The following is a 23025-nucleotide window of genomic DNA, read 5'->3' as shown; positions in this document are numbered from 1 at the left end:
TGTCTGTGTAAAACAAAGAGATGTGCTAGCTGGTGAGGCTGAGAAATGTCACCTTGCACTGCCAGTCAAAATCCAAAGCAAAGTTCTCCCTTAAACATGTGTTGTAAGTTAGTTGGTGATTCTCATATTGCCTGCAGGTGCAGATGTGAGTGTTTATGATCGTCTGCCTCGCTCTGCCATGTGATGGACCGGCAGCCTGCTCAGGGCCGACCCCCCCCTTTATGGCATAACTTTAAGCTAATATTTCCTGCAGGTTTGTTGGATTGTCTGACTTCTGTGTTGACCCTGTGAGGGTCTGTCGTCCTGACCGGGTTATAGCCGCATCTTTACACACTGTCAGCTGAGATTTGCTCCAGCTCTCCCTGACCTTACCAACACAGTGGTATAGAAGAGGCGGAATATGTTCTATGTCAGTTTTAGCTTCACTCAGACATAACTTTTGCTGCACAGACATGATGAACTTCAGACTTGCAGAGTTGGAGCATTCAGATCCAGCTTGGGAATGTCCACCCAAAAGATATGAGCCATTCTCTGACAGTGACTGTATCAAAGAGGGCTTGATAGTCCCTGCAGTTCTTATAAGTCCCACAAGGTTTTCATCTCCAGGTCAGCTGTACTGATAAGTATTCACGACAATGCAGAATATTTGTAGCTTCAATTCCTCAAACAACTACAGTTCTTCTTCTTCTTACTTTTGGACCGCAGCTGTGATCTCAGTAACACAGCATGGCTACTCTCTGTACGCGCAACAACAAAAGACTGGCAGACGACAGAAGAGACGGCAGCAACAGAGGGGGTGATGACCGGCAGATACGTGTTTACAGATGTAAATTCTGGACGGCTGTAGGGAAAACAAAGGTTAAGCACTGCTCTAAAGGATAACGCACACATCGAAGAAGGATGTTTTCCATAGCCTCTTTCATGTGGGTTTAGTTTCGAGGTTGTCGTGCCCTTTTATCACTTTGCCATTTGCGTGGGTGGCACGGAGGTGGAGTGGCAGAATTATCAGCTCTGCCTCTAAAACCAGTCTTATCAGCCTTTGGAGGGAGTGTATGAGATGCAACAGAAACCAAACAATGTCTGAATGGATGAACCCGCGCACGTTAATGAGTAGGGCGCTCGGCCGTTGTGGCGGCTCTGTTGCTTTGATGTGATGGGTTTCAGTGATCACACACACTGGGTGGCCCTGCTGCAGTTCTGTGTGAACTCCTGAAATTTGTCACAATGTTGCCACGACACAGATATGTCAAATTAACTTTATTGAAAACTAAAACTTTACCATTCTGCCCATATTCCGATATTTAGCCCTATTAGAAACTAACGCTGAAGTTTTTTTTTTTTTTTTTTTTTTTTTAGCCTTGTGGTTAGTTTTTCATAACAAGAGAAAATAATGCATCAAACAGTACAGAATAATTTATTTTAAACTCATCCTTTCACTGTAAACTCTTTTGGACCATTCACAAAAGAACTGAGGCACTTTTATTCAAGCAACTTTCTGCACAAGCTGCTCCTTTGAAGAGTGGGAAACCATATGGTTCTGATGAAAACATCCGGACTGTAACTATTTCTAAACTGTATGGTGATCAGCATATATTTTTTTTTATAAATCAGTGAACATTTTGTCCACGCTGACATGAAAGCGCAAATAGCTTAAAAAAAATATTCAATTGAATATTTTTCTACTTATCTAAATTTCATATATGTAATTATTTGGGTCTTCTGTGATATATGGGGACATCCAGCAATAAATGTGGGAGTGAAAAAAACAACTTTCACTCAGTTGATTTCAACACGTCTGTTGCTGGAAATCATTGCTCTTCAGAAGCATAAACTGTGGATGAAGTGAATCTTACAAACAACCTTTTGCATTTCTTTTTTTTTTAAATCTTTGCATCCATTTACGATTCTCATCAGTTTTCCTCTGGCGTTTTGTCTTGTTTTTCTTTTGGTAATCTCTGGTTTACTCACCATTTCCTCGCCTGTATGGGAGCTCTGATCAGCCAGGCGCTGATTCATGCATGCATTGCACTTTGATAAACAAACAAAAACAAGACAACCACCATCATACACGAGGCCCTGTGCAGAACAAACTTTCAGGGTTAGATTAGTGGAGCTATGATTCACCCTGCAGCTCTGAAATATCCTCGCTTCCTGCCATGGAGAGAAGCAGCGATCACTCACCGGGTGAAGCAATAAACTCTGTGATCCTGCACTGTGACATCTTCACTTATGTGTCATTATTGTTACCTGACTTCCTCCGTTCAATATTGAAAAACGTCAGCATCTCATTACGGGGGGAATCCACAGGGTTCTGCCAACAAAAAAACAAAAAAAATAAACATTTATCAGCTTCAGTTTTTTTTTTCTTGCTGCACAAAACAGATTGTGATCCAGGAGGTTTTTCAGGAAACTCTTGGAAGTTGTCCAAAACCTGAAGACATGCTGTATTTTATTTCATTTTATTTTTTTAAGTTGTATTTTGGAAGCCAGTGTGAATAACATGACTTCTGCTGAGTGCTGGGACTTTTAATAGAGTCGCAGGTCAAACTAAATGCTCTGCTCAGTGTAACAGACGGGATCATCTGTCGCATCAGTTTCATCCAAAATCAAAGTGATGACAAGCAGTAGCATTAACCTGAGCATGCAAAGCAGGAGAGCAGTGCCAAAATCAATATCTGCTGGTCTTTCCGCAGAAAGCAGACAGTCATGCAGAACCATGCAGGAAGAGTTTCAGCTGTGTGCTATTGCTCATGTGTGACTGTCAGGATCATTTGATTACAGTGTGAAAAGTTATCAGCATGATTCACTTCAATTTTTGGTCAATTCCACAATAAAATTCTAGGGACCTATAAAATAATCAATTCATATATATTTCTATTCTTTGAGAAAAAAAGAAATTAAAACATTTTTTACTGTGATTCAAAGCACTTTCTTATATATCAGTAATTTATTAAAGTTGAAAATTCAGTTTCTTGAGAAAACAAAGCTTTGCTTCTTTACATTCTCATAAAAAAATGGTGTCATGTAAGAATATCCTCCAGAAGAATCCTCTGAAAAATGTTATTTATTTTTTAATAATGAGCTGGTGCGAATGACATATTTTATTATTAAAACACCAGATTTTCTGGTATTCAGCTAAAGTTGACAGCTTGCATCGGAAGTAGCTTTAATGGTGGGGAAGAACATTTTATCCTCATAGATGTATAAAATAATTCCCCTGATGAGAGGAGAATGCAGACAGGAAGAGACGCCCGCTCCATCTCCTCTCAAGAGGCTCTCATCTGGCAATTTCAATCACTATGAAATAGGTCTCCAATTTTTTTTTTTTTTTTTCACAGTATGAACAATGTTTAAATACATATAATTGACAGTCAGTACACCACTTTGCCACTTTGGAAAAAAAAGAAGTTGGCTCTCTGACATTTAGGTGTAAATACATCACACTTTTAAAAATGTCAGTTAACTAAAAAAAGAAATGTAAAAAATATGGGGAAATTTAAATGTAAAAAGATCAAATGGAAAAAGATAAACATATACCTAACCTGGCTTGTAAAGCTGCTTGGATTAGTTTTGCCTGGTTTTATTTCTACTGGAGAACATTTTCATGAATGAATCCATTTAACAGTTTGTTTCAGATCACTGGAGGATGGATAGAGGTTGTTTTTTTTTTCTTTCCTCCAGATTTGAGGGTAAACATCTTGAAGTGCCTCATCCTTAACGGTCACATCAGCAGCAGGTTCAGCTCGACACACAAATCCTTTCCAACGAGTTAGCATCACTTCAGCAGAGCCGGAGTGGCGGAGAGACGTTGGTTTCCCAGAGTGATCTGCATGATTGAAGCGGGCTGATGTCGGTCTCTGTGGAAGACAAAGCAGGATGAGCTCAGTGTTATTGGCTCTCCCTTCTCCCCTCAATTCAGTCGAATGTCAAAATATTAAAGGTCAAATTTGAGGGATGGAAATATTATGAAAAGGTCTGAAGCATGCTCAGAGTTTTTATCGCCAGTCTCCCGAGGCCCAACATTTGACAGTGGGCAGTGTCGTCACGCCGCTCCGCCGATTCAGGCTGTGAAGAATCGGAATTGGAAAGCATTGTCCCGGACTCGCACGTTACCATTTAGGGATAATTAGGCCCATTATGAGCGCACGGTGCATCCAAATGCACCCGCATGCACGGAAGAAAGGAAGCGTCACTTTTGTGAAAATCCAAGAAAATAAGATAATGATGATGAACTAATTTCCATTGATACTTTTGCCCTTTATGTACTAATGCATGTGTCTGAATCACAGCCAAATGTCTCCAATCTATTTATTGCTATGTTGTTGTTCACTCGCATTGCTCCGAGATTCTGTTTTGTTATATCGTTATGCAGGAATTGGTTTTCTATTCAGGAGCTTCAGCTATTTGCTGCTCCACTTACCCTGACAGTAACAAAGTGAAACTTTAATCTTCCCTCAGTGTCAACAGCAGCTGATAGCAATTAAGGAGAAAGCCTGGATACCGGAGTGGTGCGCTTGACTCAAAGAGTTCACTCACATCCTTCTCTGCTAAATCAAGCCGACTTCTCTTTGAGTTTTCAGTTGCTGTCAGGGTCCAAATTTCTTTTCTGGCTTCAGGAATGGATGTGTGTAGAATAGTGATGCCATTAAGCAGGTGCAGGTTTTTAGCATGCACAAACTCAAAAAAAAATGTTATTGTCACTTTCACCGCGTATTCCACTTCCCTCCTGAAGCAGCCAATATTTATTCAAACAATGTAAATGAAGTGTTTTCATTTAAGTAAATTTAATCTGCCCTGAAGTCAGAGCCGAAAACTTGCAGACATTATCTCGGCCTAAGTGCGGTGAGCGTGATGCCATTTCACCCACCGACACTTAGATACAATGCAGCCATGGCTGCACCGCTGCACAGCCGGCACACAAAGCTCCTGCTGCGTGAGAGTGAGGAGCTTTTTGCACGCCAAGCTCTGCTTTCTCTGACACAGAGCAAAACAATGCAGGAGCCCACTGTTCACGGAGCACAGAAAACAAACCTTGAACTGTTGGCGCTCTGGGGTCTGCTGGATGCTTTGTCGTGTGATTATTTTGACTCTTTGTTTCTACGTTTATACTTGTTTAAAGATGCTAGGCTGAGCTGACGAGCACGGCAGATGTCTGTAGGTTGAGCAGGTGAAAACAGGTGGTTTTAGATTAACGTGTGTCCCTGCGAGGTTCATGTGTTTACATCTTATGCAAGATTGTTTTGTTACTCCAGTTCTACCATGAATAAAAGGCAATGAAATGATACATGCATACATTATGTCAGGATGCACCAACAACGTGGTGCGGAATTGCATTTTCAAAAGTAAAATTTCCAAATTTTTGTTCCAATAGCGTGCATGAGAACCTGTTTTACAAACACTGTGTGGAGACTTTGTTTTTGTACAATAACCTAACAAAGTGTTTACTCACTAAGCTGCATCTTTGAAGTCTTCAGTCGCCTTCTGAAGGTTTAAAACTTCAGAAATCTTACATCCTTGTTTTCTCACCAAAGCTGTGCTTCTTCTCCTGTCGTTAGTTTCACGTTGCTGGATTTGAGACGTCCCCGTCACCTGTAAATATGGGAAATTGTGAAGTCTGGCGCTGTCTATCTATTCTTTTATATCCTAATATTTCAAAGGACATTATTATCATCAAAGTCATTACAACTAATACTGTTATACATTTTATCTCAGAGAACTAAACACTTTGTTTAAATGCAAATGTTTGTTTGGAAAATGTTGATCAAACAGAAGGGGGATTTTCTTTTAGCAATGATGGGGAAAGAAAATTAAGAAGCGGTAATAATGGAACATGTATAGATGTTCTTGAAGAACACAAATCTTTTCAACTGTAATCCCCCTTAAAGTTTTTTATATTACTTAATCAATTTATTTAACGTGGCAAGTCGGCAAAATAACATGCAAGAACATTGAACTAACACTGGTCAAGTAATGTGGCATACTACCTTTAGATCTTCTGTTGACGACAAAATATTTCAGTTTGAAATTACAAGAAATCAGGAGTTTAATCTAAATTCCCTCATCGCTGTGAGGCGCACAGTGTGCAACTTTCACTGCAAGAGAGATGAAAGCTCTGCTTTACTTGGATTTTATTAGACATTTGGTTAATGCGTTTCATCTGGTTTGCTGCTAAAGTAACTTTAATCACTATGCGGGGGTGGGGGGGTGGGGGGATACATTTTTTTTCCTGCGTTCCATAAAAATCCTCAAGAGAAAAAGCGGGATGCACGGACCAGAAAGACATATATCCCTCTGAGTAAATTGCACAGTTGGCTTTGTGTGATATTTTATTTAAAAACTTCATTCTTTCGAGGCGCAGTGCTGGTGGTGCTTTGCCATCACACGACTGGAAGCTTCCAGAATGAGCTCACGCCGCACGGAAAGTCAGCATTCTTCAGCGGTGGAATGGGATTGTCAAGTCATAAGTATGAAGTCTGTTTTCTCATTCATGTTTTCCATGCAGCCTGATTGAAGCAGATGCTCTGCGTTCGGGCTGCACTGCAGGTTGCGAGGATCTGTCAGGTGTCTGAATTACACATGCAAATATAGTCAGCTACTCTGCATTCCAGCGTCATTTGCACAGAAGCATACCGCCACGTACACCTTGAATCCCAACAATGTTATCATTAAGTTGCTTCTCATCTCAACAGGACGCGCACAAAGCAAACAGCGGAGATAAATGTTGCACCACACAGTCGCTAAACGGTCCTCTGAAATGGCCTGTGAAACATAAAAGCAGGCAGCATCAACATTTTCTCTGCCAAGTTTTAATTTCAGGAGACCTATCAGGACCCTACGTTATCCTCGGATGTCTGGAAATGTTACTGTCGGCGCACAAAATCAGATTTTTGAAACGGGGTTTCAGCTCCCACATGGAACTGAAGTGTAAAGCTGCACAGCTGCATATCTCAGGGAAAAAAAATGAAAGGAATACTTATATGATGTAAGTTTATTTGCTTTAGAATGAACCAACACTTAGACTTTGCAGAGCAGTAGAAAGGGCCACGAGATACAGCAGGAAAAAATATCTTTTTTATAGTCATGATGCCATGTGATGCCAGGATTTGGATACATTTCTTTGCCTCTCATGGCTGCATTCACAGAGAGGGGCGCTAAACGTAAAAAGCTCAAAGCCAAGTTCACAGGTGTGATCCTGAAATAGATGGAAAATTTACACGTCTTTAATAGCAGAAAAGCAGCTCGTCACCTCTGCAGCATCTGACAGATTGTCAGAGTGACATGGCGCCATAGAAATCTGTTATTTCTGGCCCCGGCCTGTACCTGCTAATAGTCACAACAATTAAACAGCTTCGCACTCTGCTGGGTTCTCAGCGGTGAACATGTTGGGTGTCAGAGCAGAGAAAGTCACATGCCAGGCAGGGGGACGTAATTGTTGACGTGTTATTTGTTTTCTGTCAAGACATCCACTCAGAACGATGCACTTTTGTTCATTTCACATGCAAGGTAAATAACAGGAGGATTTAGAGCTTAATCCATGCAGCATGCTGTGCATATCTAAAGCTTATTGCATATTGAGCAGCCCACCTTGGATGAGTTCAGTCAATATTTCTTTCTTTTTTTTTAAAAAAAGCTTGATCATTTGATGCAGTGTTGGCCTCTGCGACTCTTTAAAGGGATTGTAGGTTTGTTATATTTATCTTATTGTGACTTTAAATGTAGAAAATAAGGACGAAACAAGAAGCTTAAAAGTAGAGAAACAGCAGACAATAAAACAGAACCTTAATTTGGAAACTCATTTCTCAAGAATTACAAGAACATATAAACAATATGACCTCAATTAGAAGGACACAAAGTGTTACTAAATGTAATGTACTTCCAGAGGTGCCCGTCAAAATTATTAGAAATGACACAAGCACAGCTAAATAGGAAAGTAATAACAGAAAAGCAAACAACAACAGGAACAGAAACCCTAAAAATATAAGCATTCTTCAAAGAGCCTTTCAGCTGCGTTGCCCTTTTTCCAAAATAACCTCTATCAGTATTATGTTATGGTTGGTTAGGCAAGCTCTTTAAAAAAATCCAGTCTCTGAATACATTTTGTTCCATTATTATGTTATTCTATATTATTATTTCATGTTTTCGCTCACAACAGTTCAGCCGGGGAATCATCGTAAGGTTCTGGCTCTGCGGTGAAGTATCTCACTCTCGGTGACTCTGGCCGGTCTTCATGAATACATTGAGAGTGAGCCCGACTCTGCTTGGACAAGCACGCAGTGGACAGGACTGGAATACTATAAATCACGAAAATGAACAGGAGACTGGCTTTAGATTGTTTAAAGATGCAAACTTTATTACAACAGAGGTTTGATCCTGAGATAAACTGTCTGACCTGAGGAACGACAGACAGGCTCTGCTGATTAAATTGTAGGCTACAGTTTGGGAAATAGATTTTGCTCGAGCAGAACGTTTCACCTTTCATATGACTGTTTTTGCTTTTGCGATCTGCAATCTATTTTCCACCTGTTAGCAGTACATTAAACTACTTAATGCATTGCCTTATGGGAAACTAGTATTTATTCACTAAGGATGACTAAATAGATTTCCACACTTATTTACTGACTTGCATGTTTTATCCAATTTATCTATTTACTTGTTCATTCATTGCAATGTAGTATATTGAAAATAAACAAAGTGCTGCACTGATGGTGATTGGAACCCAGGGAATGTAAACAGCAATGGTAAAAACCTTATTTTGACATCAGTGATTCAAATATATTGTCATGTAGACATATTATGGTAGAAACATGTTGAGGTTTAGCATTAAATGGTTTGCAAGTACTGATAATACCACCATTTATGTTCTATCAATAAAGCTACATCTTTTCTTTTTATATTCCTTTCTTAGCCTGATAATGTTCATCTACCACTGCCTTGTTTGCTTCCACACCTGGAGACAGCCACTTGTTTGGCCACTTAACTTAAAATAGGCCTTTATTTAAAATAGCTGCAAACTAACCTCAGTGTTATAAAGTGTTATTGCTCATTTCATTTTTTTTTTTTTTTTTTAGAGAAAGAGAGAGCAAAATAAAATTTATATTGTAAATGTCCAGATCTCCACCCTGTAAATGTGTTTATTTAAGCTCATCATTGGTTCTTGAATGAAATTGTTTTGGACCGGAGGAGGAAAAAGAGTTGACAAACTGAAGTTAACTGACTAATCGTAACGTTCTTGACTCAGTGAAGCATCAAACGCCTGCAGTCTCTTCCTCATTGCTTTAGCTTCAGTGCCCTGATTTTACCTTTGACAGGTACATGATAGGTGACAGCAAATCCAACATGTTTCCAGTTCACTTTCCATCTGTTAAGTCATTGTTTCCAGTCACTGTGCTTTGTTGTAGCTTTACTTTAAAGAAAATTGTGACTAGACTTCTAAAGGTTCTGTTGTTTGGTTCATTCAGAAAGCTGCTGACCCTTATGACGAATGTTTATCCAGGTGAATGATTGTGGTGCCATAACTGTCACTCCATCATATTATAACCCTCAGAGCCTACAGACAGGTCACAGTGTTTTTTAAAGGACTCTTTTTCCATGTTTTTCTATTCAAACTACTGAAAACCAGTTCATTGTTACAGGTATTTATATAACATGACATATAGTTACTCTACTAGTGACTGAAAATAAAACATTCCTCGCTACTTGGAAGTCAGTTGTGCCATATTCTCTTCAGTGGGATGTTTTAATCATTTACTCATCATTGTATTACTGCTGCGACACATTAGCTGAGCTGTGTGTGTAAGTGCATCGGTTAGTTGGGAGTCGTATGGTTGTGCAGACATTGTTTTGGTCTCTTTCAGATCATTAGTCACTGTTAAAGCCAGGCATTATTCAGCTGCAAGCCTTCCCACCAGGGGGATGTGACTGCTGCTGGTCATGGAGAACCTGCCATAACACTTGTTGTTGAAAGAAGGGGGTTTATGATCTAATAAAAATGAGACAAAGCCACAACAAAACAACCGGGATAAACCTCCCACACACAGCCAGGCCTCAGAAATTGAAGCTCCTCTTTATATAGGCCAGATAATGCATCACATGAGGCACGCCGGTGCTGATGTTACCTGCAGTGCGACATCGTTCACATTCTTTTCAGAAAAAAATCAATAAGTTCTGGGTTGATGAGGCTGCTCTGTTGTGAACAGGAGGTTAGTGCAATAGTAAAACCAGCAAAGGTAACCGCCAGCATGGGGAGCAGAGAGGGGAGACAGCAGCTCAGCAGCTGTTTTCATGAAAGACAATATTAATAACAAGTAACTAACTCACAACTTCAAGATGTATTCAGATCCAGAGCCAGTAAAGCTGTATGAGAAAAGTTGTTTTACTGAAACTGTGAAACAAGATTAAGTTTAAAGCCATTGTTGTACATTTGTGGCATATTTTTTGGGACGTGACTTTGAGTAGTTTTGATGTGAACTATTCACCGGCGAGTATTTCACATTTCCCTGCTGTTTATTCATCATGGCCTAGCAGGGTGAAAGGATTTCATATAAACAATAAAAATTATATATAAAACAGCTCATCACATTACATGTAACAGCAGATGATGCATTCAAAGTGACTTGTTTATTCGCAGTCATCTTCACTTATTGTTCATTAGATCATGTCTCTCACTTTTTTTCCATCTTCTGCTTCCCTGCTCTTCTATTTTCTCTTTTTGTTTACTGTGCCAGAGCGGATCTGTTGCCACTGGCCAGTGGAGATAAATCCTCCAGTTTAGTTTTCATCGATATACTTTTACCTAAATAAATGAAGTGGGCTACAGAAGCGTTTATCTTCGTGAGAGGATGTTGCCTTTAAGTTCAATGTTTAATATCAAGGGTTATCTGAGTGTGCGTGTGTCCCACCCTACAGGTCTGCTGTCTCTGATAATGAAATGCTGCATGTAGCAAAGAAGTGCCTCGGGTGGGTGAAACAGGGCTGTTTTCATTAGGATCATGTTTTACGGAGTGCACCTTCGCCTCAATTTGTTCAGAGACACAAAAACATGACGACAGGTCCTCATCAGAAAGGCTCTATGTGTATCATTACCAGGAAACACCCCTGCCTTCTGTCTGGTTTGCTCACTGTCTGCCATAGGGATGAAAAATTCCATTTACACAAACACAGTTTATCTATTATAAAAACTGATGTGGCGCAATCCCCGAAAACAGCCACCGCCATGAGAAAATCTCATATGAAATGATGACCACTCAAGAAAGCCTCTGTGCTTCAGCCGACCTATTTACTCTTCTATTTAAATGTGTTTCTTTTTCTGGGCGCAACAGAAACTTGCCACGGTACCACATCTCGCAAGTGTGAAGCTTGAAAAGATTCTGCTGTGTAACCTGCAGAAAAAGGCAAGAGAAAGACAGAGAAATTATTTTGTTTTAGAAAAGTGTGAAGCCACACAGGAGGCGAGTAGTAAACAAGCCGAGCCTTTCTGAGTCATGAAGCCTGCTCATGTTTAATAAGTGACCCCTGCTCATGTGTAACATCATCTTCTCTGTGTAGTCTGCTGTATCGTAACGGAGCAGTGATGCGCTGTGATATTAAAAAACCGGCGAGATGTTTGCTGAATCACTGGCTCTGTTTTGAGCCTCTCAGGGAGCACATCTTTTCCAGGTCGGACTCCATTCGGTTGAAATGGTGTTCATTCGACGCTGATGAGGAACAATTAAAGGTCAGCTTCATTGGCTCATCATCAGAAACAAAGCCCGAAAACCTGTTTGCAAAGCATCCAGTTTAATCATTAACAAAGTCAAACGAGGTCAAAGATGTCGCTCATGCTTAACAGCTCGCAAATAATGAAGAAACCAATGATGCAATTTTTTGAACGGATTATTAATAAGTAATACCTGAAATATATGACTAATAACTTGTGTATTTCTTTGATGTTTTTCTATCTATCCCAAGTGATCTAACAATATCATCATCATGTATAGTATGAGGACATAACAATATCATAAAAGCTACAGTATACTGCAAATCCATCAGTGTGACAGGTGCAGTAGATACAGAATTAATATGGAAACTCAGTGTTTGAGTTTAGTAGTCTGTGTCTGGAACAGCTGTTCAAGGCAATATCTTACGGTATTGACCCAAGCATTACTTGATATGAGTTATATGTGACCTATGCAAAGGCAAATGTTGACTTTGGTTCATTCGGTGGACGTACAGTGTGGTTAGAAGCACATTCCATTACTGTTGCTGCGGCAGTTTGTGGGAAGCGTCAGTGTAAAGTAAACAGTTGGGGATTTTTTGCACACCGAGTTTTGCGGTTTCTCATGAAAACAGTTAACAGTTCAGCTCTAAAAACCCCGTGGATGTCACTCAGATAAATCTGCACACAAATAAAAACTGCTTGCGAAGTCAATATTATCAGTAGACTTGGCTTCCACTGGAAGTGGAAATATGTTTTTTTTTTTTTTTGTGTCTATCAAGCCAAGCTGATGAAATGTGGGGGTTTTTTTTCACAGAAACTGATCCAAACTGAAAGTGTATTGCTCCATTCACTTTTTATGTACCACATATCTCGAACAAGCTTGTAAAAAAGGCACCATTGCCTTTTATTAAATTAAATATGGCAGGATTTATGAGTGTCTACATTGTAATTTTCTTCTATATTGTTGGTATTTTTTTTTATCCTATTTCAATGACTTTTTTTTATTTATTTTTTGTCCATTTTAAATCCAATTCATTGGTCTGTTTATGCCACACCGCATTTCTTTCATATCTTGTCTTGATGTGTTTTATGTTTTGAGTAAAGCACTTTGAATTCCCCTGTTGTCAAACGATGCTACATAAACAAACTTGCGGAGGCTATTCCCCGTGGTCTTCGCTCTACTTTCCCCAACTATCTTCGCAAGAAGCAACTTTACGCTGATAATTACTGTCGATATTTGTTTATCCGCAGATACCCCAGGTGAGCTACGCCTCCACTGCTCCGGAGCTCAGTGACAACACCCGCTACGACTTCTTCTCCCGCGTGGTGCCTCCAGACACGTACCAAGCCCAGGCCATGGTAGACATTGTCAAAGCTATGCGCTGGAACTACGTGTCCACGGTGGCCTCGGAGGGAAACTACGGAGAAAGCGGCGTCGATGCCTTCATCCAGAGGTCTCGGGAGGACGGTGAGCACGCTCCGCCTCATATATCATCGCTGCTTCTGCACCGCCGCGCATAGTAAGGTGTTATCCGTGGGAACTTTGCTGGAGTTCAGAAAAGAGACGTGCAACAAAAAAATCAATTAGTGAGGTCAGATGTTAGATTTTGCTCCGGAATGTGTAAACAGGTGGAGCCTGTCGGTTTGTCGCTGCTTTACATTTGGTTGTGATGTGAAAGGCTTTGAAGCTTCACTGACTCACGCAGGAATCATACGACAGAAGACTGCTGTTGCACCCCCAACCCGTGACCTTTGAAGCCCCCGCCTGTACTATAGATCTGTAGGGTCTTTGCTTCAATGATCTACTTTCCGTTCCGCTTTGATGCTGTTTTAGCTGCTGTGATGTGGGTTGATGTCAGGATATACATATCATCTCCCAGTCAGCCAGAACTGACTGACAGATGACACCGGTTTTACTTTCTTCTCTGAGACAATCACAGCCAGTGTTCCCAAAATTTTTCTGTGAAACTAATACTGGATTCAGAAACCAAAAGAAACTACTGAGTTTGATTGTCTATAGTAGCGTGTAAGTCCTCAGCCCTCTGCTCCCATGTGTACAAGATATATACAGTATATATGTGGCAGCTGTGGCTCAGGTGGTGAAGATGGCGGTTTTTCAATTCTGAGAATGTTGGCATGCTCCCCATCCTGCCTTTCTATGTATTACAGTGTTCTTGCAAACCATGCATGACATGATACACAACTGTTGGAAAAATAGGGTGAATAAGTCCATTATAATGCACTTTATTGTCAACCTTAATCAGGAGAGATACAGGCAACTCAGAAATACTGAAGGAGCAAAAACTGAAATGTAGTTTTAAATCAGGACTGCATTGTGACTGTCCAGTTCGAAGCTACTGTATGCAACTATGTCAGAAACCACACTTGAGATCAGAGTGACACATGCAAACTGGAAGTGAAGCATGGCTGTGGCGTTTGGGTTTTCTGTGTCCAGTGTAGTGGTGTGTCTGAGTGTTCATTGTTTTTGGCTCTCCAGCCTGAATAGAAACTCTTGTACCTCATCAGTCAGTCCACCGGTGCAAAACTGCAAACAGCGGTTTCCCAACATGTCCAAGCAAGTACAGTGGAAACTACCACAAAAATCACATTAGACTACTGCACTGGCAAAGAGAGCTCGACATCAGTCTGTTTTCTGAGGATCTGATGGGAACAAAACCATTTTTTTCCAAAGTTCACAAAATTCTTGTTTTCCCTTCATTTGTTTTGATATCTTTAATTTTTTTTTTCTAATGTAAAGAAGTTTCAAACTGGAATGAGGCCAAAAGACATTTTTGTTTTTTGCCAAAATACATATAATATGAACCTGTGTTTTTATTATAAACCAATAGCTGAATGAATAGTCGAGTGTCTGTGGATTGACTGTTGATTTTTGTGATTTTGTCACGACTGTATATCCCTGTAACCCTGAAAGTAGCTACTTCAGATTCAACTCAGTATGTTTAGAAATTCAGGGAGTGCAACTTGACAGCGTTTTATTGTACTGAGAGGAAAGCTGCACTTGAGAAGCATCCTGTCTCTCTCACAGGGAAGCTCAGAGATGTAGTGCTTTTCACTCCTGCCTCTCTATGACTCGCTTTTGCTTCCTGCTTCCTCTCTGTGTGGAGTTTACTTGTTCACCTTGTTTTGCTCTGGAAACTCCAGCTTTCTCCCACAATCCAAACACATATTTGTGAGGTTAATTGGTGACTCAGACTTGCCCGTTGGTGTAAAACTGCTTGCTTGGGGTTGTGTGTGTATATGTGTGTGTTTGTTTGTCTCGTTGTGTTAGTCCTCTGGTTAAGTGGCTGGGGGTGTTCAGGATGTACTCTGACACTAGCCCTATGTTGACTGGAACCAGCTTCACCCACTGTGATCCTAACGTGGAAGAATTGAGTACAGAATATGGATGAACAAATGAATTTTCCTCACAAAGGACCCTCGGTGTTCTGAATATGTTTTTGAACCTTTTGTGTTAAATCTCTCCAGGCAAATTCAATCCTGAGGAGTTTTTTGGGCGACATAGTGCAGGTGTAATTAAAAGGATGGGATTTTGGGTTGCTCCGGTCACGCCTCTGGCTTGCACTATGCTTGAGCAGAATGAGACCGGCTTGGCTGTGGTTGTGCATCAATTATGTCTGTTGCTCTTTGAACCTTTAATCACTTGGGGACAATTCAGAGACAGGTAAGATTGGAAGAGAAATTATGCTGGGAGAAAACAGTGGAGGAGCCTATTAGAGCTGGACGATAAGGGAATATCTCCTCCAACATTCTAGATAACTACACAACGTCCATTCATAGCCGGCATTACGATGCACGTCGTGCGATCGAGCAGACGGGACTGGACCACATGGAAGTACAACCATTGCAATCACAGCTTCGTTTTTGTGCATTTTGAGCACAAGCAACGTGCTGCTTCTGGATAGCGCCGTTCGATGTTATTCTACAAATAATAGCAACAGTGAGGCTCCTGTGTAGGCTTGCCAGCTAGTATTCACTATCACTCTCTCCTGCCGTCACTCCAGACTGTGTTTCAGTAAGATCATATCTTGAATAGTGGCAGCTTGGACCACAGCTGAAATAAAAGCATCTGCGTAGTTCAGTGTTTGCCTCGACTTGTGTCTTCAGCATTCCAGTGGTCGAGGAAAGCTTTTTCTTCTCCATCAAAAAACATATTCTGTTGTTATTTTTCTCAGAAAGCAAGCAAAGGAGTGACATGTGGAAAATGTGACCCCATTGTGGACACTGGAGACGCGATCAGGCGTAATGCTCATCAGGTTGTAATCATATTGAGATACAAGCTGGGAATGAGACCCAGTTTTCCGCCAGCTTCAAATTAAATGTGTGATTAGATTTCAGAAGAATGTATTAACCTTGTTGAGGTACAGTTCACTTGGCAGTGTCAAAACCTGGGTTGGATTTGAGGGCTCCTTAAAGACAAGGCTTAATGATTATCTGCTCAAGTGTTCCTGGATATATTGAATCTGTAGGACAGACTCGCCGCCTCTTGCTTTCGATAGATTTTGGTCTGGCTTGCACATTTTATAATCCCCATGCTTTTGGACAAAAATGAAGGTAATTTATGCACATCATTGATGGAAATCAGAAACCATTCCTGAGCACAGTTCAGCCTGCTTCTGTATTTGATAGTTGTAGGTAAAGTGTTTAGTCTCATAATATCTTTATTTTGCAGAAAATGTCATTGAACAAGCAGTTTGTTTGAATTGAAAAAGGCTGAAATTGCTCTATTTTCCTATTTCAGATCTAAAAATGTTCTTGAAATAAATCTGCAGATAATTACAGTATTGAATAAATTAGTCATTATTGGCATCCTAACTGTGAAGTGCTTTTTATTTGATACATAGGTTACTGTCCTCTGTAGTTACAATTGAAAAATAAGTTATGTTATTTTTGCACTATTTAATAATCAAAATTATATTTTATCTTGTGCTTTCATCCTCCAGTAACTGCACTTGTCATTATTGGCAGATACTTCATCCATCCCGATTTAGGCTGTAGGGAGACAAGCTCTCGACTTATGTGTAAGAAATTAGCTCTGCAAATTTAGAGAATCAGCGTTTTTCTGGTTTTTTTTCTATCCTGCTCAATAATCGGCGTAAAGTTTGAGCCCTTAATTGAAATTCTCTTCTCCATATTGTATTCCTACAATAATGAATGAGCCACTTCCTGTGACGCAGAAGCATTCTATGCAGCTAAATATACCAAATACATACGTCGTGCTATCCCGCTGATGCGTTTGCGGTCCTACTTTGCCATGTATTATTGTTTGGAGCTGAATGCACCGAGAAAATAACCTGAAAAGGCAGATTATCTGAGTCAGCTCCCACAGCAACAACCCTGGCAGCCCAGGAGCCACTTGCTTGGAGTTGCACCAGCACAGCTTTCTCCCTTTGTCTCCCTGAAGAGAGCTAGTAAATATAACAGAGTACGATGTGGGTAAAAAGTAGATGATGAAAGGTAAATATGAATTCCAGGTGGGTTTTTTTTTTTTTATCTTTGCTTTTGTATCTGGTGGAAAAGCGCCTGGAGCTGAGAACCGGTGTCCTTTAGTGTTTCCCTTCGTGGACTATCTGAGGTGACTCATCTCCACTGCACTGACCCAGGATCTCACCTGAGATATAAGAGCAGATATAGGAAAATACATTACTTTGCCTTGTACAAAACACTTTAGGAATGAAAAGATCTAAGTTTTTTTTTTTTTTTTTTTGTCTCTCAAATATTAACCCAGAACAAATCATATTGACAGTCATATGGCTGAGGTTGTATCGTGTCATATTAAAACAGCAGCATTTTATAGACCTTTTGTTCAGTGTTACAGCCTCCCAGAGGACCATTTCTTCTGCCAGTGAGCGTATCACGGGCAAAGAGGTACAAATTACTGAAGCCATCAGCCTAAAAAACGTTACGTTGCAGAGACCTCTTCAACAGAAGTCTTTAGAGACCGGCGCTGTCCTGCTGCAGACAAATAAAGCTTTATTTCTCTAATTTGACAAAATCAATTTAATGAAGGGCACACATAGTTCACAGAAGTCATCCGGGGTCTACTCTGGTGCTGCTTTCTGGATTCTACCTCAGTATTTATTAAGATGCTCTCTGAGTGGGAAGGTTAGGAAACACAGAGGAGGCAGAGAGGCCGGTGGAGTGTGGGCCCGGTGGAGTGTGAGCCCGAGAGTCCCATCTTTGACTGCAGACGGCCCTTCTCTGCAGAGACGTTGATTACTATGGAGCATGCCCCAATAGATGCCATTAATCAAGTTAATGAAACACAATGTCAATAAGAACCCTAACAAGATTCCCTTGCAAACCAATGGCCTGGCTGACATCAACATGAGAAACCCTGCTAATGGAGTAACTGCCGCCCCTGTGTGACGGGGAGGATTACAAGCATTAGCCGCAGAGTTGAGATGAATAAGCTCATGTGGGGAATGTAAAACGAAGAGGCAGAAAAAAGGGGAGCACAAACAACTCAGCATCGCTCCTGGGTTATTTATTTGTGGATTCGCAGAAAAGAACATTTTAGGCCAGGTTGATGTTATCCCTGGTAACAGGAAATAGAAGATGAACTCGCTGAACGGAGGGATTTTTATGTTTTATTAACCAGGTCTAAGTGAAATGATGTTTTGGATTAGTCAAAGTGGTTGTGATTCAATTGATAAAGCTGGAGGGTTATTGAGCTTTTGTCTACCTTTGATATTAGAGTCCCATCCACTCAGTCATCTCCTAAACCACATTATCCAACTTTGGGTTGAGGAGGTGGAGCTGATCTCAGCTGATATGGATGAGCAGGGTAAACCTCGGGCAGCTCACCAGTCCATCAAAAAGTTAGTAATCAACCTTAAGAAAACCCATGCATGCACGGGGAGAACATGCAAACTGTGGCTCCCTCATCCTTTCCTCATACCAGGTGAACCACGACTACGCTGACTAGTGTCCCACTTAAATCACAACACAAATGAAAATCTTATTTGAAATAGAAACAGCTCCTATACAAATACTTAATTTTCCTGAAAAGGCTCAATATGATTGTAAAACTGTACAAGTTTTTCACAAACATCTGTTATGCCGCAGTACCGAGGGCTTTTATTGGTGTTGAAAACAAAAATATGGTGTTTGGGAGGCTTGACTTAAAACACGGTGCGACAAAAGGCGTCTCAGTGCAGTAATTCAATTTTATGACAAAGCGGAGAAATTGATGTTGTGTTTATGAGTTTGCTTCTTCATGGTTTTTTTGAACTTCGATGACATGAAGACACAAAGCAATCATATCAATTATTAATAAAACTGCACGCAGGCTTCAGGGTAAATGATGCTGAAGCTGCAGAATGTGAGAAAAGCGTAGCTGCACCCAGAGCAACGAGGAGACCTTTGAACATCTGTATTCTAAACGACTGCGTTCGCAGAGGGAGACGATCGCAGCGCACTCAGCAATGTTTCCGTGCCTTTCCATATGGCCCCTTAATCGCCAGTTCACAGCCGTGCGTCGTGTGTCAGCCAGTTATGTCTTTATTCATCATTTGACATCTCGCAAATGACCCCTGAGAGCCTCAGATATGTCCTGTTACAATTTGTTTAAACAATTACTTGTCTTTGCTTAATTGGGCATCGCGAACGGTTGAATGATCATCACTCATCTACTCTAGCTTTCCTACTCCCAGTCTACCCCGCCTCCATCATTGACATAATGGTTATGTATTGCTCTTAATGCGGAGATATTGTAAAAAGCAATTTTCTTAAGCAAGCACCGATACATGAACTTGGATCTGAAGCAATACTCTCTAGAAACATTAGTAAAGCACACTGGATTTTTAGTGGCATGATCATGCTGTGCTAATGGACACGGAGTGGTAGACACAAGGTGTAGCACTGTCTCATATGAGAGCATGTACTTTGGTACTGTAAATGTACATGTGTATCCATTTATGCAAAGAAAAGAACTGCAGAAAGTTTGAGTTGCAGAAATGAAACCGTCGGCTGTGGATTAAGGTGTGGGGGAGGTTACGGAGGATTCTGGAGTTTAATTTAGCCTGAAGTATCTGGGGGATGCTGCACAAATTGGCTACAGAAGGGGACTATGTGAATCCATATAGATAAGGGTGGTGACAGTATATGAATATAAAAATAAAAAAAAAAGAACAGTGATTAACACTGATCAACCTCATATTTTCTTTTAGTCAAAAGGCTTGTATGTATCAGCTTATGTGACATTTTCTGGGTGTCAAGTCACATCAAGCAACTGCAGATCCTCAGTTTAATGCACAAGTCCAGATCTGGCTATAACCAATTTTACCTCAGGTGTACAAATCTCTCTCTCTTTATGCTCGATGAAAAAATTTCGGAAAGTTAATTAAAAGTATGGAGAAGTTCAGGATAACTGATTTAATTTTTTTTTTTTTTTTAAAGATACTTTTTAAAATCTGACACCTCCTTTTTCCACTCTGCAGGAGGGAAACAAATTTCAATTAGACCTACGTGAGACAAAAAAATGTAAATTGAATAGCTCAAGCAGCTAATCTGGATTACCAGTCTATAATCCATACACGGTAGCTCCTCTTCATTAGAACATATCAATATCACTTTTGTCAGGGGGATAAGATTTTGTTAGCACCCAGAAAGTACTTTCTAAATGGCTTTATATTATCGTCATCAGAATAGGCTTAAACACTGCGTCAGTCAGTGCTCTCCTCATGTTACGGCAGTTTGAGTAGAAAATGAACTGCAATGCTGACGTCCTTGATAAAACTATAACTATCTTGCATTGTAAATGTTAATTTAGACTTTTTTTTTTTACCTGTCCTGTCAGCATGGAAGCAGCAGAATGGAGGTCTGGCTGCTGTTACGTTCCTGACAGATTTGTTCTTCCAAGAGGAGCTTATCAGTATAAAGCTCCTCTTGTTTACATGCTTTCTTACTTTACTTTATTTGAGTACTGATACATGATATTGCTGGACCTGACAGGGGGACAGAAAGACAGATAAAGAGACGGAAAGTGAAAGAAAAAAACAAGTGAACAGACAAGCAAACAACAACAACAAAAAAGAGTGCAGAGAAGGAAGACAGTGCAAACGTATGACGTCTTTAAATTAATATCAAAACTCCAGACGACCGGCTACTGCACCTGCATAAAGATATGACAGAGAGCATTCTATGGACTTTTGTTGGAGAACATAACTGGTAGAGAACTGGGGCGTGCAAACTGAGGATCAAGGTATGAAATTACACCAGAGCATCAGGAGAGGCCTATTGCAGATCACCATTAGTCTAACCCTCCACAAGAAAACAAGGTGACCGAGTCCACATGCAGAATATGAAGAGTGATTAAAGATCAGTGTGATCATGCAAATATGACAGTGATCATGTATATATGCCCGTTTGACCCATGAGAAGACCAGAAGCAGGTCAGAGAAGTCATCGGGGCCCAGACAATCGGTGGCCATCCTAGAGCCCAGATCCAACCCCAGGCAGACATCCACACACTGGTCCAGAAGGGGGCAGAGGAAGGCCCCGGCCGGGAACCCCGGCAGCCACGGGCCCCGGGCCCCAGGGAGCCAAGAGCGGCAGGCGCCGGCCAACCCCCCCACCCCCACCCTCCACATTGATGCATCTGAAGTCTTCATATCCTGTAACTGTAGGTGAGGATGTTATTTAAATCTCAGGTGCATATTATTATCTCCCAGCATTTTAATCTCCCTGTCACAAAAACGGCATGGGAATAACACACGAATCTGTTATCTGTATATTGCAAGATGCAGAAAAAAATATGATGGCATATGACTTTAAACAAAATATTTAATGAGCACCACCAACTCAGATTTAAAAGCACTGTTGGCTAAAAATGTTCCCTAGCCATTTCCTCTACCAGCTTCCTGGAAACTGGACCTAAATAACATTATAATGAGCACTTACACATCACACACACACTCAGCAGCCAATTTAACTGTTAACGAGAGCAACACAGTAACTCAGTGGTAAATTGCACCTTTACAGAGATAATAATTTGGAGTTTTGATTGACACGTCTGCATATTTTATCTGGATATATTTATTTTTAGGATGTAGTTTGCTGGTATGAAACCCAGTAATGATATTCTCAGATGCATTGCATAAAATCCACTGATTATGTATGTTTTAATGCACTTTCAAACATACAAGGATGTGAAGCAGAAAAAGTGGAGAACCTTCACTCAATGCACAATAACACTGAGCACATAATTGAATCTTTCATTAAAAAGTAATGAAGATATAATATAGTTTTTCTAATGAGTGCATTTCACAGATGTGCTTCTTTACAAATAGGAATAATTGTTCCTATGTGAAATATATAAATTATCCGTAAAACAAAGGGCTTTGGATTTCTCCCAGTGATGCATCTGCAGAGCTCTCACACCAGTCAAGTGTTTCTGCAGAGTTACACACTTGGACCAGATTAAACACCATTAAACCCTGTGTCATCTTAACAATCACAACATAATAGAAGTGGACTTTTGATTCATAGGACATTTATGTAAAGTACGTGCGGTGTTTGTTTGATAACGATTTTATTGTTCATTTGCTTTCCACATAGATGACAGCTTTTGTTGGGATTTTTACACCGCTCCTCCCAGAGGTCACTTTGCAATTAATCAGTGTGGACAGAACTGTGACATTCATTTCCTCAGCTTTTTGTTGCTTTAAATCAAGAAAATCTTTTCCTCGTCAGCCGGGGTGCCTGCTGTTGGTGCTTAGGCTAAGAGGCTGAATTCTTAATTGGATTCATCCACACAAATCAATGTTACTGCGCCTGAAAATAATCTTGTAACATTTGGAAACGAGTCGCAGCAGTTTGTGCGTGCCAGACAGGCTGCACAACACTGCAGCAGACTAAAAACAGATCCTGAGAACCTGTTTTCTGGGAACGCACCCCAAACATGATCCCAAACCGAAAACAATTCCAGGAAACAGAGGCTGTCAATACATGTCAAGAAGAGTCAGATTAATTTTGATTATTTTAGCACTGCGTGCGTACTGAGAAGACCTAATTAAGTTCATTTCACTTTCATGTCATATTTGCTGCTGTTGCTTTTCGCTCACACAGTCACTGGCCGCCACTTTGACATCTGGATTACTGGGCTCCTGCGGCCTCTGGCAGAACCGCATCTTTAAATTGGTTTATTGAGATGAAAGTTATTGGTTGGTTTTGGGGGGGATTTGGTCATAACAGTGGCAAAAGGGTTTTGGCATGGAGAAAAGCACAGAATGCATTCTGAGAGATCTTAAATGATCGAAAAGGAGGCAGTTCATGTAAGGACAGTTTTGTGGGCAGGAAGTTAATTAATG

The 23025-nt window shown here is 40.6% G+C and overlaps 1 protein-coding gene across 2 annotated transcripts in view; it reads left to right on the top strand.

Annotated features, from left to right (window-relative positions):
* Positions 1 to 23025, top strand: part of LOC115388087 (metabotropic glutamate receptor 4-like) — a 146598-nt gene that overhangs the window by 53217 nt on the left and 70356 nt on the right. For both annotated transcript variants that reach the window (XR_003931450.1, XM_030091019.1), the window contains exon 2: positions 12947 to 13163. Coding sequence is in view for 1 of the 2 variants with exons in the window: in XM_030091019.1 (XP_029946879.1) it covers positions 12947 to 13163 (217 nt within the window). In the remaining variant the exon portion in view is untranslated. The remainder of the gene's footprint in view (positions 1 to 12946; positions 13164 to 23025) is intronic.

This window comes from Salarias fasciatus, chromosome 5, assembly GCF_902148845.1.
Source record: "Salarias fasciatus chromosome 5, fSalaFa1.1, whole genome shotgun sequence".
Taxonomy (NCBI): Eukaryota; Metazoa; Chordata; class Actinopteri; order Blenniiformes; family Blenniidae; genus Salarias; species Salarias fasciatus.
Note: the sequence above shows the minus strand (reverse complement) of the source record. Positions and strands in the feature narration are given on the sequence as shown.